Source organism: Gasterosteus aculeatus, chromosome 3, assembly GCF_964276395.1.
Source record: "Gasterosteus aculeatus chromosome 3, fGasAcu3.hap1.1, whole genome shotgun sequence".
Lineage (NCBI taxonomy): Eukaryota > Metazoa > Chordata > Actinopteri > Perciformes > Gasterosteidae > Gasterosteus > Gasterosteus aculeatus.
Window position 1 is genome coordinate 4,796,947 of NC_135690.1, and position 19,254 is coordinate 4,816,200.

Sequence of the window (19,254 nt, forward strand, 5' to 3'; positions counted from 1 at the left end):
TAGAAAAACATCTTTTCTCATCTAGAACGGCCTTCAGAGCTGTTCTTTACTCTTATTTAAATCGTTCAGATATAACTGTTGCCTCTTTGTGCCGTCCTACACCCGTAGCTGACAGTAGGTCAGAACTGACAACACAACATAGCAGCAGCAGAGAAAAACACATCTAAAAATGTCTCAGCCAAAATGAGCATTCATGATTACAGTCCCTGTTGTGCAGATATACGAGTGCACCTGTCCAGGATCTGTCACTGCACTTTGCCAAATGCATTCTGGGATGAGCTCCAGCTCCTCATGAACCAGAACATGAATAAGATACTGAGAAAATTGAATTTTTCTTTTTTCAATGATCATAAGAATGCATTCTGGTAAAATCTAATGAAAATGGATCATGGTTCAAAGTAATCAAAGTCAGTTATACGAGTGTGTGTGCTCAGAAACGTGTCTCTCCACACCTCTTCCTCACTCCCAATCTGTGTTAATGGTTGTTCCAGAGTACATGCACGTAGGAAGTAGGTGTTGGTGTGACAGAAACTCAGAACTAAATTCTGGCACGCCACAGGTTCTTTGATAATAGTAAAAGAGTTGCATGTTCCCTTGTTTTCCAGGAGGCATGCCAGTGCCTGAGGTGGCGACCGACACTGCCAGCGCTGCCGCCATGTTGAGCCCCGTCCTCAACGCCTCCAACGGAGACGGATCCGAGTCTGAAACCACCTCCGCCATTCTCGCCTCCGTCAAGGAGCAGGTTAGAACCGTGTGTGTTTGTGTGTGTTTGGGCATGAGAGGGTTGTCACAATTAATGAGCTATGAATACCAGGAAGTAAATCGGATAATTCCTCCAGCGCTTGCAGGGTGAGGCAGGCCGAGGGTAAACAGTAAACACTGATGACGGGATGATCATCTGAGCTAATGTGTCACAAATATGCCTCCACATTTTGATCTGTGAGCAGAAACCCTCAGGCCACACTTTGCTCACTTGTGATTTTGAAGCTGCTCTAATGTGGTGGGGTGCATCATTTCGCTACTTTATATCAAATGCTGAGCGGCTTTGTCGGGGGTCTTTGTTTTACTTCAGTAAAACTAAAGAGAAGCTTGAGTGGTAGACTTTGTGTTTTGTGCTTATTACGCATTTATGAAGATTAGAATATTCATGAACGCTAGAATGTGTCTTGATGTCCATCTGCTACATGTCTTACATTAAAGTGCTGTTGAGCTGTTTACTGACTTTACTTCTTGTGCGTATAAGGTTTTCTATCTCCTACATGTTGTGTTTTGGCACATAAGAAAGAAGAAAGTTTGATTTATTTTATTTACATCAATGGTCCCCTACTTGCTTGTCGCTCTCCCAAGTGTTGCCCAAGGGATTTTTTTGCCAAACGCAACTATCCCCCCCATCAGCCGGTTATTTTGTCTTGTTTATCCGCCACACCTTCAAGAGTAGCAGATGATCATTTCCCGTTTGCTCCATTAGGCATTGACCCAACTATTTGTACAATTGCATTTCACAGGCTATTATTTATATTATTACTGCTGCATTGTTTTGAGTGTCGAGCTCATTAGTTTAGCAGGTGATTAAATATTGCAGCCACGATCCAGACCAGATAAAAAGTCTGCAGTAATGCCAACAACCTCTTTTGGCTCATCAGGTGAATCAAATGAATCAATTTTGAGATTGAATAAAAAAATTGGAGAGATGACTTTCTGTTGGAGAAGCTGAGAATTGAATCATTAGTAAACGGACATTTTGACCGGTGGAACAAAATGGAAATGTAAGGAGATCACATAAGTCATAAGGGTTCATCCTCTTAGGATCGTTTATGTCTCTGCCAAATGTAATGTTAATCCATCCTGAAGTTGTCCAGATATTTTAATCTGGACCAAAACATTGAACAGATGGACCGTCGGACCCCCACAGAAGGACCAATCAGTTTAGTCTCACAGAGGATGAGTACCAATCAACACAAAGCAAACAGAGAAGATTACATGTGATGCTGGTGTGAGAGATATTTACATTTAAAGGGGAACACCACTGATTTATGCGTAAGTGTGTTTTAGAGGCCAACCGTTGTTTTTGAAGGCTGATATATTGACAATAGTCTAGAGAAGGAAAACGCTGGCAGACAATTAACTGTCCAATCGGAAAGGAAGATACTAAAGTGCAATCTCATGTATGGAAGTATGTATGTAAGTTATGTGGCTTGGTTATTAGGACGAGGGAACATGGTGGGAGGTGCCATTTCACGTGGTTTTTAAAAGCTTTTTTTAAGATGCAGACAAGCGCACCGATATTTCTGCACAAGGGGGCCTTCGTTTAAAAAGGTCTTTGATCAGACCTCTTTAAAACGCCCTTCGTCTCCGCTCTGCGTCTGCAAAACTTCTTGTTCCTCCCTCACTGAGAGCAAAACACTCGACTAGATCACGACTCTTTGCTGTCCTTGCGCCGAAATGGTGGAACAAGCTCTCTGAAGACATCAGGACCGCAGAGAGCCTTCACATCTTCCGCCGCAAACTAAAGACACACCTCTTCAGACTCTACCTCCACTAACTACCTCCTCTAATAGACTAACAGACTAGTGTAGCACTTAAATTGTACTTTATGTATCTATAGCAAATTGTAAATTGGCTTATTTGATGAAATTGCACTTTCTTGTTTCTTGCTCAACTGAGTTTGTGTCCTCGTATCCTGGCAGATAAATTACATGTAATATAAATGTAATGCTTTGCGACAAGCAGCTCGAGGCCACATTAAGTTCTGACAAATAAGGGGAATGGGTGGAATAAAAAAAGACAATATCTGATTCAGAGTTTTTACTTTGTAACCCTCCCTCCTGAGTGTGACTGTAAAAAGAGTGTCATGCAAAATCAATGAAATGCTGCTTGTGCTGGCTCACAGTGGTGTGAGCGAAGAAGATGTGTGCGTGTGGCAGCAGTGTGTGTGTGTGTGTGTGTGTGGGTGTGTGTGGGTGGGTGCACAGTTTAAGCGGATACTCGATACGATGGACACTGTGTGTGTCCTTGAGTACTATAAGATGTACTCTGTACTCCAGATGCTAAAGATAGCCGGTGAAAAAGCTGAGAGTGAAAAATGATGGATTCTGCATGTTTTAGACTGTAAGCTCACTCTCGAGGTTCATTCCTGGTCTAAGTAGGTCATGTCGACACACACACACACCTTTAAAAAAGGCCGTTGACGAGAAGACAGGAGTGGAAGGTCTCTCAGCTGTCTCAAGGAAGATTAACGGATAGTTCCTCGCTCTCTTCCTCTTACGCCTCGCCTCCCTTCTTTTTTCTATGGCCATATTTTATTATTATTATTTGTCAAGCCAGTGGTTTCCATTCTTGTTTGTGGAGGGTGTGATTTTTCAATATGTTTTGGGCCTTGTGCCAGTGTTCGTAACTGGGAAGCGAGGATGTGTATTTAAGGCAATGCGCACACAAACACACACAAACAGCTCCCTGTTCATTTTGGCTCATAATGACAAAGTCAAGCTTTAGAGACTAAGAAAAGGCTTCATAAGCACACACACACACAGACTCACACTAACGCAGACTTGTGTACACGCTGCCAATCAGATTCTTTTTCCTCTGCTGACTCACTCGGCAGGAGATCCCTGCTGCTGGTTCCCCTCCGCTTCCTTCTGCCCACATGAGATTGATTAGCCATTCGACGTTGTATTTATCACATCTGCCAGCTTTTGCCCTCGTATCATTCATCATCTCTGCTGTCAACACATTTGCCGCCAGAAGGGAAGAGGGGAGAGGGGGGGGGTTGTGTGAAGTTTCAATCCGACACTCGATTATGTGAAAAATGTCCCACATTGTCTTGTGGAATGAGGGGTAAAGGCAAAGTGGCCCCATGTATTGATTAGTTGTCTGTTCCCTCGCAGCCTGGTAGAATTTGACAATCTAGTCATCTGTGAAACCAAACCAAGCAAGTTTTTTAAAATTTGTCATCTTAATGCTTCAGCCTCAGAAGTTGTCGTTTCAAAAATGATTAATCATTTCAGCAGAAGCAAAATATTTATACATATTAGTTTGTAAATTTCAATTGAAAAAACATTTGGCCTTTCTGGTGCTTCCAGGTCTTATTGGTTCTAAACATTCCAGGAGCATTTGATCATTCCAAAGACGACGTGATAACTTGTAGTGCACTATTTATATTATGTAAATTTATATTCTCATATAAAAGACCAGCAGCTGCGTCCCAATTCAGGCCAGGAGCGTAAATTGAGGGGCCACTTACCCACTTCCTATCTTATCTTATCCTCCTATATCAGCCTCAAGCGCCAAGCAAAAGATGGGTCTAAGAGCTTTGAGCTCATGGTTGTAGTCTTTGATCTACATTATGACAAGACAATTTATTCATTCATGCTATTAGTATTCAGAGACTAATACATTCTTTTTGTGAGTAATTCCAAAATCACCCTTTTGAATGTACTCTAAGTATCTTTATGTGGTATCTCTATTACACAAGACTCTAGGGGTGTAACGATTCATTTTAACAACGATTCAATTTGAATCGCGATTCATGGTTGCCGATTCGATTCATGGACAATCTGGGTTAATTTAGAACGATTCGATTCGATTCAGTGACTTGAAATCGATTCAGTAACTTTACTGGACAGTGCAGGCAAAGTTTTCGAGATCCCTGTTGTTTCTTGTAAGGAAATCAGGTTTAAATTAATATGGATATTATAAACAAGCAAACAACAATTAATGGCAAATGTATGAACCTTTTATTTGAATCAAGTGCCATTTTCAATGTAAACATTACACAATAATTACACAATGTTTGGATCAATTTACAGAACCCCGGATTTTCAACCACATTGTAGGGTCGCATGTCTTTACAGATAAACTTGGCAATTGTTACTGTGACGGTGAGTTTGGTGCTGGCGAGGCCTGAGGTGTCTGCAGAGCTGGAGTTACCTGCTGCTGCTGCAGCGGTGACGCTGCTAGAGGTCCTGACTGTCGGCGTTGTTTAATCCCACGGCGCCTTAGTAGATGGCCGGAAAGATTCGTCGTGTTTCTGTGGTTTTTTATTCTTCTACATATTCTACAAACAGCGACCGACTTATTTAGAACACCTTCGTGTTTGCAAAAGCCAAAATGTTTCCACACGCTGGATCGATAAGTTGGTTTGTAAATGTCTCGCTTGCAGTCGTCTCCTCCACGCTGTGTTTTGTTGTTGTTCAGAGTTTCACGCGGCTGCCACTGCGTACTGGTGACGTCACAGACAGGCAGACTGAATCGAGTAACGTTTAACGTGTCTAAAGTGCTAAAAAACAAACAAACACACATCCATACAGTTTTTGTACTTAAATCCAATGTGCAGTTTCCAAGCATCGATACAATCGATTATGTATTATTTCAATTGATTTGTAATCGATATATGTCGTCCGGAATGCCGATTTGCGGAGCACAGATCGATTCAGTTGGATCGCAGGAATAGAAATCGATTAATCAATTCAGTGAATGAATCGTTACACCCCTACAAGACACATTACATGAGACAACAGATCAGCTCAAACACTGTTGTTACTTTTCCTCTTTCTCCTGGTGGCCTTCTATATCAATACGTATTTCTCCTGAATTGCCTCACAGAGCTTCAGTTGTCCAAATGTCTGACACAAGATGGCAAGACTGATTATTATTCTACTGCTCTGGGGGTTGAAGTAGCCACCCAGAAGTCCCATCACTATTTAATAACTAACACTGCTTTTAAAACACTGCTATTAGCTTGAAATATTAATACATGCAGTCTCAGTAACCAGCAAAATTCAGACAATTTAGCTATATAAAAAAATAGAGCGTGTGCAGCGATAATTTGCAGTGGGCTTGTTAAATATCCCCCACTGTGACTTGAATTTAAGGAAAGATACCAGTTAGATCATTTACCGACCGCAAGACTGCAATCGAGCAAACCTGACATGCAATTACATTTTGCAAGGACAAACACACAATGAAGATAAAGCTTATCTTGGTTTTCATTAGAGGGGCCAACCATGTGTCAAACATGACTTCTTGTCCTGTTTTTTCCACATTGCATTACTGCTACGACCTTTTGATTCCTCCACCATGCGTCAAACGTCAGAGAGAAAAAGAGGTGTCGTTGCATTTGTCGGCTCATAAGAGAAGAAAACATGGCGAGGAAGGAAAGCTTTTACTATTTGTTATTCCCAGCTCAAGGAGGACTCAGAGCACCATAGCAGAAAAAAGGGCAACATTTCTTCTACCACCAAATCAATGCAGCTGTACCCTGAATATGTTTCAATGCTGGCCCCAAACCTGTTTTATAAAGTTTTATAAATGCCAAAGCTCATATATTTGCATTCTTCTTTGTACTGTCCAGCCAGGAGCAGAGTTCATGCTCTCCATCTCTAGTTTCTTGTCTCCCTCAACACAGCATAATGTTCACTCAGTAAACGATGCTCCACTTGAAGTCAAATAGACCATAAAGCAGAATATCATACCATGTGATCGACAGGGCGCCTGTCTGAGTTGTGTTTTCGGCATATAACTTGAGAACCTTTTCACTATAAGGTTCTCAAGTTCATGAAAGCTAATTGTAATATTTTGGGTGCCTGAAAAGGTCGACTTCAGCTCTTAGGTGGACTAAGCTCCACCTTCTTGTGTCCATTCTGGCGGCAAATTACAAAGATGGCAACGGACACAATGCCAAGCTCAAGTTTTCAAAAGGGCATTTCACAAACCAATGTGTGCCTATGTGCACTTCTAACAACAAGTGGGAATCTTAAAGTTCAGCATTTGAGAGCATAAACACCTCGCTGCACACCAGCCAGACGTTGTTATGAACGGTAAAAATAATCTCATTTATTGTGGAACGGTTTTCCGGCAAAAGACAGTTAACGTTAACTGCTGGCCTGTCAGGGAAAACTCTCTTTGGTCTCATGTGTGTGTGAATTTTTGTGGGAATTAGCTGGCCAAGGACAAGTTCTCAAGACCTCCAGCATGTTTTTGTGAAGGGATTACCAAACACCAGAGCAGCGACACAGCGTGCTAATTGGTTAAACAAATTGACGGCACATGAACGGGGAGTCCAGCAACCTAACATCAAATGGAGGAGAACAGGAGCCCTTCTCATTTTCCCTGTTTGTTCATCCTGGATTTCAACAGGCATTAGAGAAAACGAGGCCTGACACCCATGTATACTAATCGCAAAGCGTGTCGGGGCGCTACAAAAGCAACCGCTCCTTTGGTGTTCATAACGTAGTTATTTTAGGATGATCAGACTTTCTGGGCATCGCTGTTTTAGTGACAATTCCCTTTGATACCACTTATGGTTTTATATTTAATTGACGATAAACAGACTTCAGCTGTTTGAATCGTGACATGATGCGTTGCAAACTCTGCTAACAGCAATCCCAGCAATTTTACCTTGATGCTACTTTCTTTAATTCGAGCTCACAAATAGAGAAACAAAGACATAATTCATGTGACTCCTGCCGTGTGCTAAAACCAGCATCGGAGACACGGTATCTCGTGAGAAGAGGAATTAAAGCCCAGATCCACACCGGCAGTTATTGGGAAATCAAGACAAATCTGTCTGGTTTGGGATGAACATTTAAGTAGTTCTGGTATCCAGAGAGAACTACATCTCCTCGAATCCGTCTTCTGCCGTGCTGTTATTTTTTCCTTTATCTCATTTCACTTGCTCCCTTGGTCTCATGCTGGATTTTTTTGCCTCTTCCTTCGGGACAACTTTGTTACCAACTGGATGCAACTAGCAATCTTTCCCGCCCAGAAAACGATAGCTCCAGACATCAGTGGTCTTACAGCCAGCGTGATAGTTTCCATTGAACCGGGGCCCTTCGGAGACGACTAAATGCCAGGCGAACTCCACGGGGCACAATTATACCGCTTTACAGTGGAGAGAGAGAAGGAGACAGCTAGAACACACACACACACACACACCTACTGCAACTCACCACTGTCCTCCAGTCATTTATTTTACTTCACTAATTGGTTTAATGGGGTTTTCAGGGGGCAGCCCGCTGCTGTAAGCTGGTGGCTCTCTATATGTCTCCCCTCTGTCTCCATTAACACACTCTGATCAATGTCCAATCTTTAGTAATGCAATCAGTTGACGGGCTCTTGATTGTAGAACCTGCTGATTAAGAGACAGCTAATTGTTGTCCTTTCTTTCACTTAAATTCCTATCAAGCTACAATTACTCACACATGTGCAATCACACCAATCTGCTAAGTTGGTATTGGCCAGTGAGTGTTTCTCTTCCACCACTATGGTGGACTCAATGATGTGCGTTTTACGATCTCAGAGGTTTTGTAGTTAATTCTTCCCAGAGAAATAGGATGGGAGCAGAACGGACATTTCAGATCAAATAAACATTGAAATGCTGCGGCCATTTTTATATGTATCTCCGCCATTGCGGGCGGCGTAGCGGGCTTACTTCCGTATTAACCGACTCACTCATTCAATTGTGATGCGTAACACAAGTTCTGTGTGTGTTATCCTCACCATGCTGTCACTTTTATAAGTAAGAGAGTATGAATTGGCTTAAACGGAGCCGATTGAGCTCTGTGACGACCATCGCTGCTGACTTAGCGGTCAATGTGTGACACATTTTGTGGCCCACTGACGTGTTTTGTCATCATAACAAGAATCAACAATCAGCATTTTCTTTTGAAAAGCAGTCAATTGACCACACTGCAAACAGCGCAATTGTATCGGTTGCCGGTGCACAAAGGAACCCAACACAATCTGGCAGGGAACGACAGAATGTGACAGGCTTAAATGGTGAGTAGCTGATGAGGGGATGTGCTGCAGGTAATGAGCTGATGATGTGGGACGATCTAAAATGACAGGAGAGTTAGTAAACATGCAGGTGAGATGAAAACTATGATGACTATGACTATGATGTGGTCAAATGTGTGACATCAATGTCTATTCTATTTCCGTTATATCTGCAATTATCTGCCTGTTTGTTACAAATAATTTTCAATCCATCACAACAACCGCATAGATTAAATACGATGTTATCAGTTACAAGTAAAATCCACCTGCTTGACACAGATGAAATGGCCATCTCTTCTTAATAATAAATGTAATAAAACAGCTGCATTATGAACTCCCTGGAAAACATAGTTTGACTTATACCAGCGACTAACTGATGTGTCAGCCAATAAACTTTTATTTATATCTGTCTTGTCTTTGTGAAGTTATAGTTTCAAAAGTCCAACACTGATTTCTTTTAATGTCTCTTTATTGGAGTTCATAGTGGTCAATGGCTGCATTGGTGGCCAAATACATTAAAAAAATCGAGATTATAGATCATTCTAGCGTGTATTTGCAAAATAGTTTGAGAAGTTCTAAAATACCTTAATAACCCTTTAACCTGAGTGATTTCTCACGTGATATTTAATGTCAATGTAATTATTATTCTTTAAACTTACCCATCTTCTTTCAATTATTATATAATATATGTATTGATGATTTGTTTGTACCTGGCATTGGTCAAAGAAATACAGGATCCTACTTTACCCATATTGCACTTAAAATAATTATTTTATCTCACCCTCGCTGTTTCCCATACACACGTTTTCAAACTCCAATGCTGCTAGTTCATAACGCATGCACTTTTTGTTACATGACTTTGTGGATCTCAATCGTAAGATGATGGTGATGATGATGGGTTTTTCTCTCGGACTCGACAAAGCTTCACTAGAGCCACAGAAGACATTATACAACAGCGTTCAGCGGCTGAGTAGCACTAGTAAACTGACATTTGTAACATCTGTGGAGTGCTCCTTTAATCTTCCCAAAACCACGCTTCCCACGGTGCACACGTGCATGCTCAGAATCACGTTGTATTCGCATCTTTGGCTCAGAGTTGCAGACTGAATACGTTGAGCTGATCCCGCCGACCTATGTTGTTTCAGGCAAACACTCATCTTATCTCTGCGTTCAAACCTGTGTTCAGTCGGTCAGCAGCCAAACAGCCAAACCAAATTTGAATAAAGAAAGGATTGGAGGCTATTTGCATGTGCTGCGTTTATTTGCTGGGATGCCGTGATTGGTTTAGTTAGACTGTGGCTTCCAGGGACTGGGAAGTGGATACGTAGAAAAGCACAGAAAAGGTGTCAGCCCTGGCCTGGGTACGTTTCTTGCCTGTCTTCTTGGTGCTTTAGGAAGCAACTGTGCCCCCACAGGAGGCCATGGGGTCAAATTGGGAGTCAGATTGCATCTGGGTAAGAGATGGTTCCATGTTTTTTTAAGTTTGGAGCTGAAAATAGTTAAACATAATTATTTGTTCCTGTTTTGTAAACCCCCCTGGCTTGTGAGCTAGCTAGTAACAGATAGCCAGGGCCTGCTAGCACTGCATATGCAATTATTGCAAACTATCCCCTTTGAGGAGTTTAAACTTTGCCAGAGGAAGGTTATAAAGCTGTGGACGGTGCCAAAAGAAGCTAATATGTCAAACTGTTTGGCTCACTTTGGAGTGCCGCAGGAGTCCTAAAACCTGGATATGAGTCAGCATCTTGCTTTTTTCATGGGTTTTGGTTTAGGAGCTTGATTATTTCAAGTTAACAAGATCTGTTGTTAACACAGGCTAAAGAGATTTAGACATTTTTGAGATTTATGGAGGGAATTTTGAAGCTTTTATGTTTCTTTAAAAAGGCGGTTGCTACCGAATGGCTTGGGGAGACTACAAAACGCACTAAAATCAAATCATCAGACTATACAGACTGTATAGAAGAACTGGATGGAGTCACCGTGCGGTGTGCGGTGTTGAAGAAGACTTCAAAAAAAATGAGCGATTGAGACCATGAAGTCATATTAGCAACGTTTACCGGGGTATTATTAAATTAAATCTCCAGAATCCGCTTCACTTTCAAGGGTTAGGGGTTATTGTCTGAAAAGTGTTGCTTCCCATTAGCTCAGTGTTTGTGGCGGGAAGTCATGTGACGGTGGTGTAGATTTTTTATTAGCTTAACATTAGCTTTTTCCTCTGCATTCACGCTGCATTCAAGTGGTGCCATTTGGCTAAATTAACTCGTTGAAGAAAAGAACGTACTTGTTGTAATTTGTTGTAGAGGAGTAACACAATTCCACTCTGCATGCTTTCTAATTCTCAGTCTGTGCAAATAGTAGCAGCCAATAGTGCGAAGAAACAAAGTATCGGCTGAGTGCACATTTGGTGTGTGTGTGTTTGAACTTATCTGTAGAACACAGTGTGTGCGTTTGTGTGTAGGCATGTGGATATGGCCCGCAGGTTTGTGCAGACATGTGTGTGTGTGTGTGTGTTTGTGTGTAGGCATGAGTGTGCGATTTAGAGATGTGCGCACCTCCCTCCATCTCGCCTCCCTTTTTCTTCTGTCTCTCCTGCCGCTACCCTCCTCCTCCTAATACTACTACCCCCATGCTTTTCAGCGGCGGTGGCTTGGGGGGGATGCAGGAGGAGACGTGCAGATGGTATGGTCAGAGAGAGAGAGAGAGAGAGAGAGAGAAGCAAGAGCGACCGGCGAGCGGCGGGCTTTTTTGGCAGGCCCGGCCGGTGGGAGGGCCCATTGTGATGCAACGTTGCATAAATAATGCCACGGGGCTTCTGAATGCCCCGTTGTCATGGCGACCTTTGTGCCTCAGTGAACACCGTGTGTGTTTCGTGGCCCCTCAAGGAGGGAGAGAGAAAGAGACATAGACAGATAGAGAGACGGAGAGAGAGAGAGAGAGAGAGAGAGACGGAGAGAGAGAGAGAGAGAGAGAGAGAGAGAGGGGGCTGAGTTGCAGTCAGCTCAAGTGACACTGGAGTCTCTCTCCCGCTCTCTCTCTCTCTCTCTCTCCCTCCCTCTCTTTCTTTCTGTTCCTCTAATCACTTGCTGCGTTTGACCCGGGACGGATGAATGTTTGGAGGAGGGAGAGCAAATCAGATGGGGATCAAAGCGACGATACTCACAGTGATATTGTGGCCTCTCTGTGAAACATGGTCCGTGTGAAGGTATGTGCGCTCACTACTACTTCCATATATTTATTATTATTAGTATGCTTGACTTTTTTAATGAGACTGCTTCTGCCTTCTGCAGTAACAGGTGTCTGCCTGTCAGCCCTCAATCGGAGGGTAGGCGAGGTGGGGGGGGGTCGGGGGGATTTGGGGGACTGCTTTTGTTTGGATGTTGTGAAGTAGCCTTACGACTGAATTATCACAGCTCGCCATCCAAGCAGTTGTTCAACTCGACGAGCAACTTAGCGCCAAACAAACAAAAGACAAAACATCTCATTTCTCCCTTCATCGTCGCCTCAAAGTACAGTTGTTTTTCCGTCCTTGGTTTTTCTTTCTGCTGATGAGAGGAGACGGACTGATTTGATTGCGAAGAAGTTTGAACATGCGGGGAAGAAATGTTCAAAATAACTTTTTTAAACTATGTCTGTGTGTTCGTGATTGCTGCTTTCTAGTCGCTCCGTAGCATTAGTCTGGTTTGTGTGTTTCAATCAAAAGATTAAAGCTTTTTTTTAATCTTCAAATGAGCCTTTAAGCAATGAGATCATACAAACTAAAATCCTCCATGTGTCTTCTCGCAGATGATTGGCTGCACGCTGGCACTTTTAACAAATTGGCAGACTGACTTTAGGCCACATACTGCTAAACAAACAACGCACACCTGATTGATTATAACCGAGTGATTATTCTTTTTCCTTCATTTCTTTTATTTTCTTTCGGACTCATTGTGTCGAGGCGGCAGTTTGTTCCATCTGCGGTGTAGCGCAAACACATCTGTGCACCATCATGTGGAAGTTCGGATGTTGCTCTCGCTGTATTCACACTTGAGAGATTTCACATAACTGCGCGTGTGTGTGTATGTGAGCATTGCTGAATGTTACTATCAACCGATTGTTCTGCACATTTAGTGTTCTTCGGCGAAGCATCCCTGCTGCTTGGTAATTGACAAAAAGGCACACAGCAACAAATATTTTCACCCAAGAATCCCTTTTACAGCAAGAAGACTGCATCACCAATGTGCCATCTGCTTTTAACATGTTGACCATTATATTGATCATATCATTATGGTGGACCCGGAGCTACCTCAGGCATCGTCAGTGTTCAGACTCCCAGGGGCCGTAAGCGCTGGAAACCCACTTTGTCTAAGATGAACAGGATTAATCTTCTTACTATTCTTTTCAGGGATATTTCAAGTGCATTTCAAGCGTTAAAACTATTATGAAGTTGCCTAACTGGCCGTGCATGTGCCAACAGAGCAGAAAGGCTTTCTGAATGTTTGTAGCTTTGTTTGGTCAGGATCTCCCCAAGGGGCTCGGTGTTAGATACGCAGCAGGCCATTTGTCGTGCAGCTTGTTCAATGCGCTGCGCTGTGTCAGATGAGTACAGAGTACATGAGCCAGATGAGTAGAACAGCAACTTCTTCTATCGCAAATTAAATATGTGGAGCTGCATCAGATTCAAATTCAGAATTTAAAGCATTTAGATGAGCTCTGTTCTATGCCGGAGCAGCTCCTGTCTATTTAAAGGCTGGCAGGGGAAACATTGATTGATTGATTACATCTCCCACCCTGACATGATTTACTAGAAATCCATCAATTGTATTATCTGGAAACCCACCAGGGCTGGAGCTCCTGTGCACAGACACCGTTTGCATTCAAAATGATCTACAATCCAAATGGATTCATTTGTTTTTTTGTTATTGTTGTTGTTTTCTTTAGTGATTTCACTTATTTGTGTAAAGTATAATCAGCTATAATGATGGCAACAGCAGATACACACTACTATAATCAGCGGTTTGTTTGCATAGAGGTTAATTGGTGGTTGAGTTGCATAAAGAGGAAAACTGCCATTGTCAAATGGTACATTAAAGTGATTTAAGAGACTCAGTTTCACTGTGTAATGAATTTATACTTCACCCACACGTATTAATAGGCAGAGTTATAAAAAATGTGCACGATGGGTCACAAGTTGACTAAAATTCCCTTTCTTGGCAGGTGCTTCAGGGCACTCCTGCGGGTCACTGCCCAGGTGTTTTCCCCCTCTGTTATATCACACCTGCTGCTGTTACATCTTCTGTGAACAACACTCGCCTGGAGCACAACATGCAGCCTTACACATAAAAGGCACCCAGAGGTGTCGGCTTTACTAATGACCACATCTCAGGATCCTGCATCTCATGGGAAATTGTGGATTTACCAAGTTGAAGTGAGAAATGCAGTCTACATATATTAGAGGTTTGAGAAAGTGAGAGAGATTTAGGGTAACAAAACATATTCTTTTTGCACAAGTGACTTTATATCAAGCATGAATGCACATTTTCTATTTTTTGTAAGTGTGTATATAGATTTCCATCTAGGCAACTACACTAGAGAAAAACCCCTCTACTCCACTGGGGTGACAACCCGATCCAAACCAGCCCCCACGTGGTAACAGCAGGATGCAAATTGTGATATATTCCAAACATTTCATGGGAAAGACAGGACCAAATCAATCCACCCAAAAAACGTAATCAGTTTTTTTCTAGTCGTAGAATGAATGTGCCGGCTTTGATTTGGTGTCACGTTTGGGTGCGACATATCACACTCCTCTCGGCGCAGACAGCGGCAGACACATCGATATCTGAACCCGTCTACCACCACAGACCGCAGAGTTTATTTCGCAACAATTCAGGACATGTCGGAGACGACAGTGGTCCAAGTAAAGCTCAGGATGACTGTGCGTGTGACTGTGGATAAGCATGCATTTTGACTCTCTCTCTTTCTTTGCAGGAATTGCAGTTTGAACGTCTGACCAGGGAGCTGGAAGCCGAGCGACAGATCGTTGCCAGTCAGCTAGAGAGATGCAAGCTTGGCTCTGAGACTGGAAGCATGACGAGCATCAGGTGTGTTTGTGTGGTTTTATCTGTCAGAACCTCTTCTGCGGCGCACTCTGACCTGCGTGTGTCATTTTTTTCCCAAATCCATCTCCGTGATTCAAACCTCTTTTTCTGTCTGAGCGGTAGAAAGCAAATTGACCCCCCACACCTTGCAACAACACATCAAGGTGGAAGGGATGCACACTTTGCCTCTGCCTGCATATAAACAGGAGCTATGAGTTGCATTCACGGAATATTTTGTCTTATCTCTTAATTAGTCCCACAGCGGGGACATTTGCTCTATCACATCTCCATAGTGGATAGTGCAAAGAAACGTGCAAAAACATACATAGGTAGAAGAACCAGATAATAATAATAATAATGAATACGTGATCACACTGTAATGGTAAAATACATTAAGTAAAAACACCAACAAAATCTGAAATATGATATAGTCTGGCTGAATGCTTGTTAATATGTACACATAGGATTTGTAGTGCACATGAATGAATAAATGAATAAGGATTTGTTGATGCCTCCAATTTAAAGCAGCATTATTGATTTGTATTGCCCTCCGTGGTCATGTCAAGAGCGGAAATGAAGGAGCACGGTTGCACATTATGAAGGGAGACTAATTCTACTGAAGGAGGCGTTGGTGGAGGTGATGAACGGGTCAAACATACAGAGGAGTCCTGTTGGAAAGGAAAAGTCAACGTTACAAGTGAAGCTACTGTGCAGCATACGTAACATAGCCGACTTCACTCTAAGCCCGATGTTCACACAGTATTTTAACCTAACCACAATATTTTATATTAACCTAACCAAGTAGTTAAGGGGCCTAACTGAAAACTGAGAGAGGCATAACTCTCCCGTTCCGCTCTCTGCTTCCTGCTGGAAGAGTAGCGTTTAGATTTTTCTACACAAACCACTATCTGCTTCTCAATAAATGCAGGTAAACCATAGCTATTCAAAACAGTGAGAAGAGGAAATTCAGATTTGGGTGGAGATTCTTTTGAGGATTTGTGACTACGAGCAACGCCTCTTTTATTGCCGAAGGTCTTTTAATCGATTGGTAATATAAAAAAAACCTGTTGATTAGTGTAGTTAATGGAGGCTGTGGCTTTTGATCAAGCAACATTATGGATTTTAATAATTAATGGAAAAATAAGTCACTCCTGTTTTACAATTCAAATTAAAAGAAGTTTTTACTTAATTTTAGCTGACCTCATCTTGTGAACCCAAAGTGTTATCGGCTCTTTCTACTATTACACCTGTTCTTGCTCCTCATTATAAATATGCGGAATAACAACAAGGAGATCAAGGGGACACAAATTAACATTATATATTGTGTAAAATAAGTTGTCATTTTTATAAACAAATTCAATAAAAGAAACAAGGACGATAACCTCAAATAAACCTAATGTGAAGAGTCTGCAGGGATCTTTTTTGGGAAGGATCTTTTTTGCAGCCGTAACAGCAATGAGAAACATGTCATCCTCTTGCCTGCTTTCGGTCGTTTGAATTGCATGTGGGCCCAGGTTTGATGGCGCAAAGCCAAGCTCCAGCTTTGCAAACATGACACTGTTAATTGTGTATCTAAAACTGCAATTGCTTCCAAACCAAACAATGCACAGCTGTCACAGGGGTCCATTGTTCTGCTTTGGGACTTTTTGTTGTTGTTGTTTTTTCACGATGAGAGGAAGTACACGGTGCATAATGAGTTATTTGCCTCTTGATTGAGTTTGGACCCGAGCTTCATCTCCGCTCTGGTCTCATAGAACCCATTCTACTTATCCAATGCTGGTCCTGTGATGTGAAGACAGCCCTCCTGACACAGTAATGGTAACGCCCAGAGCCTGGCTCTGGACAGTGTAACGGGATTAAAGCCTGTTGCCCCACACACACACACACACACACACACACAGACTAATAGACACACACAATCCATCATCTATTCTTCTCTTTGATTCCGTTGAGCGAGTGGGGATTCCATCAGTCTCAAACTAATTTCTCATCTGCTCGCACTGTAATTCTCGTTTCAATTTGAAGGGCGGACCAACAAAGAGACGAAAGATGGTCTAAAACACGGTTTATTCAGTAGTCCAATTAACAGCTCATGCATTCAGCTCCTTGTTGCTGTCACAGGGAGGCATCGAGGGCCTCCCATTTAAAACAGCAGTAAACGTGTGAGACAGAGGAAGCGTGTGTCCAAAGCGTCCAAAGGAAAAACACGTCTTCCACTTCATAACCCAGCCGCGTTAAAATGGAATAAAGGCTGCCATGTTTCTAACTTGATTAGCTTATTATTTAGTGAGGAGCAGAGCGTTCGTCTGCCATTCTTCTTTGTTTGTCCTCTTTGTTGGACTTGGAGGTAATTACCGAATGGACAAATGATTGGAAAAACACAAGCAGCAGGGCTGGATGTTTCCACTCCCCAAAGCATGAAGAATTTATTGTCCAATCTCCTCTGAAACATTGGTATTGCTGCCATTCTGAATCATCGCTGCCTGTCTCAGGGGAACAGAAGGGCAACGTATAATCCACAGCCACGAGACATAGACAAACAGGGATTTATCTTGGTAACATTTGTGGTGCGACATATTGACACTGTGCTCAGTGATTAAACTAGATTATATATTCTGATATATTCTCTGTCTCTGGGTGGAACTAATACAAAACTTAAATTGCTTTAGTATTTTGAGTTGGTTCTTTTCCTAATTTTGCTGGAAATTTGGTTGTAGTAAATGAATAGGTTTTACCGACCTTCACCTCTATTATACTTTGCTTTTTTTGCATGCATTTTGGCCCGGACAGTGTTTGGTTTACATCTTTAGCAAGGTACATTACGTTATAAAGGCACTATGTTGTAAATCCAAGCTATTTAATTGTGGTTTGGTACAACGTAATAAACATTAACACCGCTAGCAAAAGTTCATTTACTAGACTTGTTAGGCATAAAGAAGTAGCCGAATGGACAGTTTTAAATTGGAGCCATATATTCAGTATTGAATAGGAAAGCTGTATGTTACAGTTACTGTTGCTTCCTTCAGAACAGCAGTAACTGAGCACTTCATGTATGGCGTTTGAAACCATGTGACCAAAAATGATCGTATTATCTGTTTTCCTGAGCTAGGATGAGCTCTCTCTTTAGTCCATAACGGTTGTTCGTCTCATTTCACACTAATCCAAATGGTAACAATCAAGATACAACCTACTCTTAGATAGATAATCTCTTTTCGGAAACCAGCAAGGATACTAGTTTCCCTGAAAAATCATAAGGCTGCTGTCCCATAGAGTCACACAAACGATGAACGGACAACTTCTGAATGGCCCGAGAGAAGCAAACTAACAGGCGGACGGAGTGGCATGGAAGCAGAACAAAAAGAAGATACATTGCCATGGTGATGTCATGACAATTTGCATGTAGTCACCAAATGTATAACACATTACTGCTAGAAAAAGGTTTAAGTAAATAATTTGACTTTGAAAATTACCTCTGATTCCATCGTCCTGCTCACTATAATGATATGCGGTTTGGAGTCCAGCATCTGGTCGATTCCATGTGAATGCAGCATTATTGGTCTACCAAGTCTACCAAAAGTTCTTATCTGGTTAGAAGCCTTTTCAGCTGACTTTCTTTCGGTGTTGTTTTAATTTGACAGCTCCATTAAAAAGTAAGTAATGAAGTACTTCAATGGAAATCTGTCCCCAGATAGGCAGGCGGGCCAAACCACAGAAAAAGTTCAATCAAAAATCAGCCTTAAGTGCAGCTGTGAGGGGGGGCGGCAGTTCAGGACTCCTGTTGTGTTGTGGAGGATAAGGACTTTCAGAGATGCTAATGAGTTTTTCAGCTCTTTGTTTCCAGTTGTAATCAGTCACCACAGGTCACAGTGTCTGCCACAACATATGCTGCTGCTTCATCACTTCAAGAGGCACAAATCTACTACGTGCCTGTGAATCAGGCTACGTCCCCAGTGCTGAGTTTCAGCCATCTCCCTCCACGCGGGCGTTTCACCATCGTTATCGAGACAATCTGCATACACACGGCAACCTTCCCATATGTATATCACATGACCTTTAATGTGTACTAGGCATGAAAGTGACGGTTATAAGAGGAAGGAGAGGGCTGCTAGTATTGACAACAGAGCAAATAATGCTGGAAATGTGTTATTGATGTCTGGTTTCACGCATTAAGCCAAACTTCTCAAGTTCGGTCGAAGTGGGCAGTTTCTGGCCCGATCCTGAAATGAGTTTGATACCCCTGCATTGAGCACTACTTTTTTCAATTTGTTGCTAAAGTAATAATCTTGATGATAGTCATTTCATTGAGGTGACTAAAATAGGGAGCAAGCGCATACTCGTCTAAGCTCTTGCCTTTGCAGTTTGTGTTCCTGTGAAATATCAAAACAGAACACAAAGGGGATCT

At 42.2% G+C, this 19,254-nt stretch overlaps 1 protein-coding gene across 12 annotated transcripts in view; it reads left to right on the plus strand.

Moving 5' to 3' along the window:
- The window catches only part of ctnnd2b (catenin (cadherin-associated protein), delta 2b), a 118,432-nt gene that overhangs the window by 21,325 nt on the left and 77,853 nt on the right, over window positions 1-19,254 (plus strand). For 8 of the 12 annotated variants that reach the window (XR_013467081.1, XR_013467082.1, XM_078098873.1 and 5 more), the window contains exons 2-3: window positions 606-742; window positions 14,743-14,855. Coding sequence is in view for 10 of the 12 variants with exons in the window: in XM_078098873.1 (XP_077954999.1) it covers window positions 611-742; window positions 14,743-14,855 (245 nt within the window). In the remaining 2 variants the exon portion in view is untranslated. Of the gene's footprint in view, window positions 1-605; window positions 743-11,706; window positions 11,975-14,742; window positions 14,856-19,254 lie in introns of those variants that run through there. The other 4 variants (XM_078098878.1, XM_078098876.1, XM_078098880.1 and 1 more) reach the window with 1 other exon arrangement.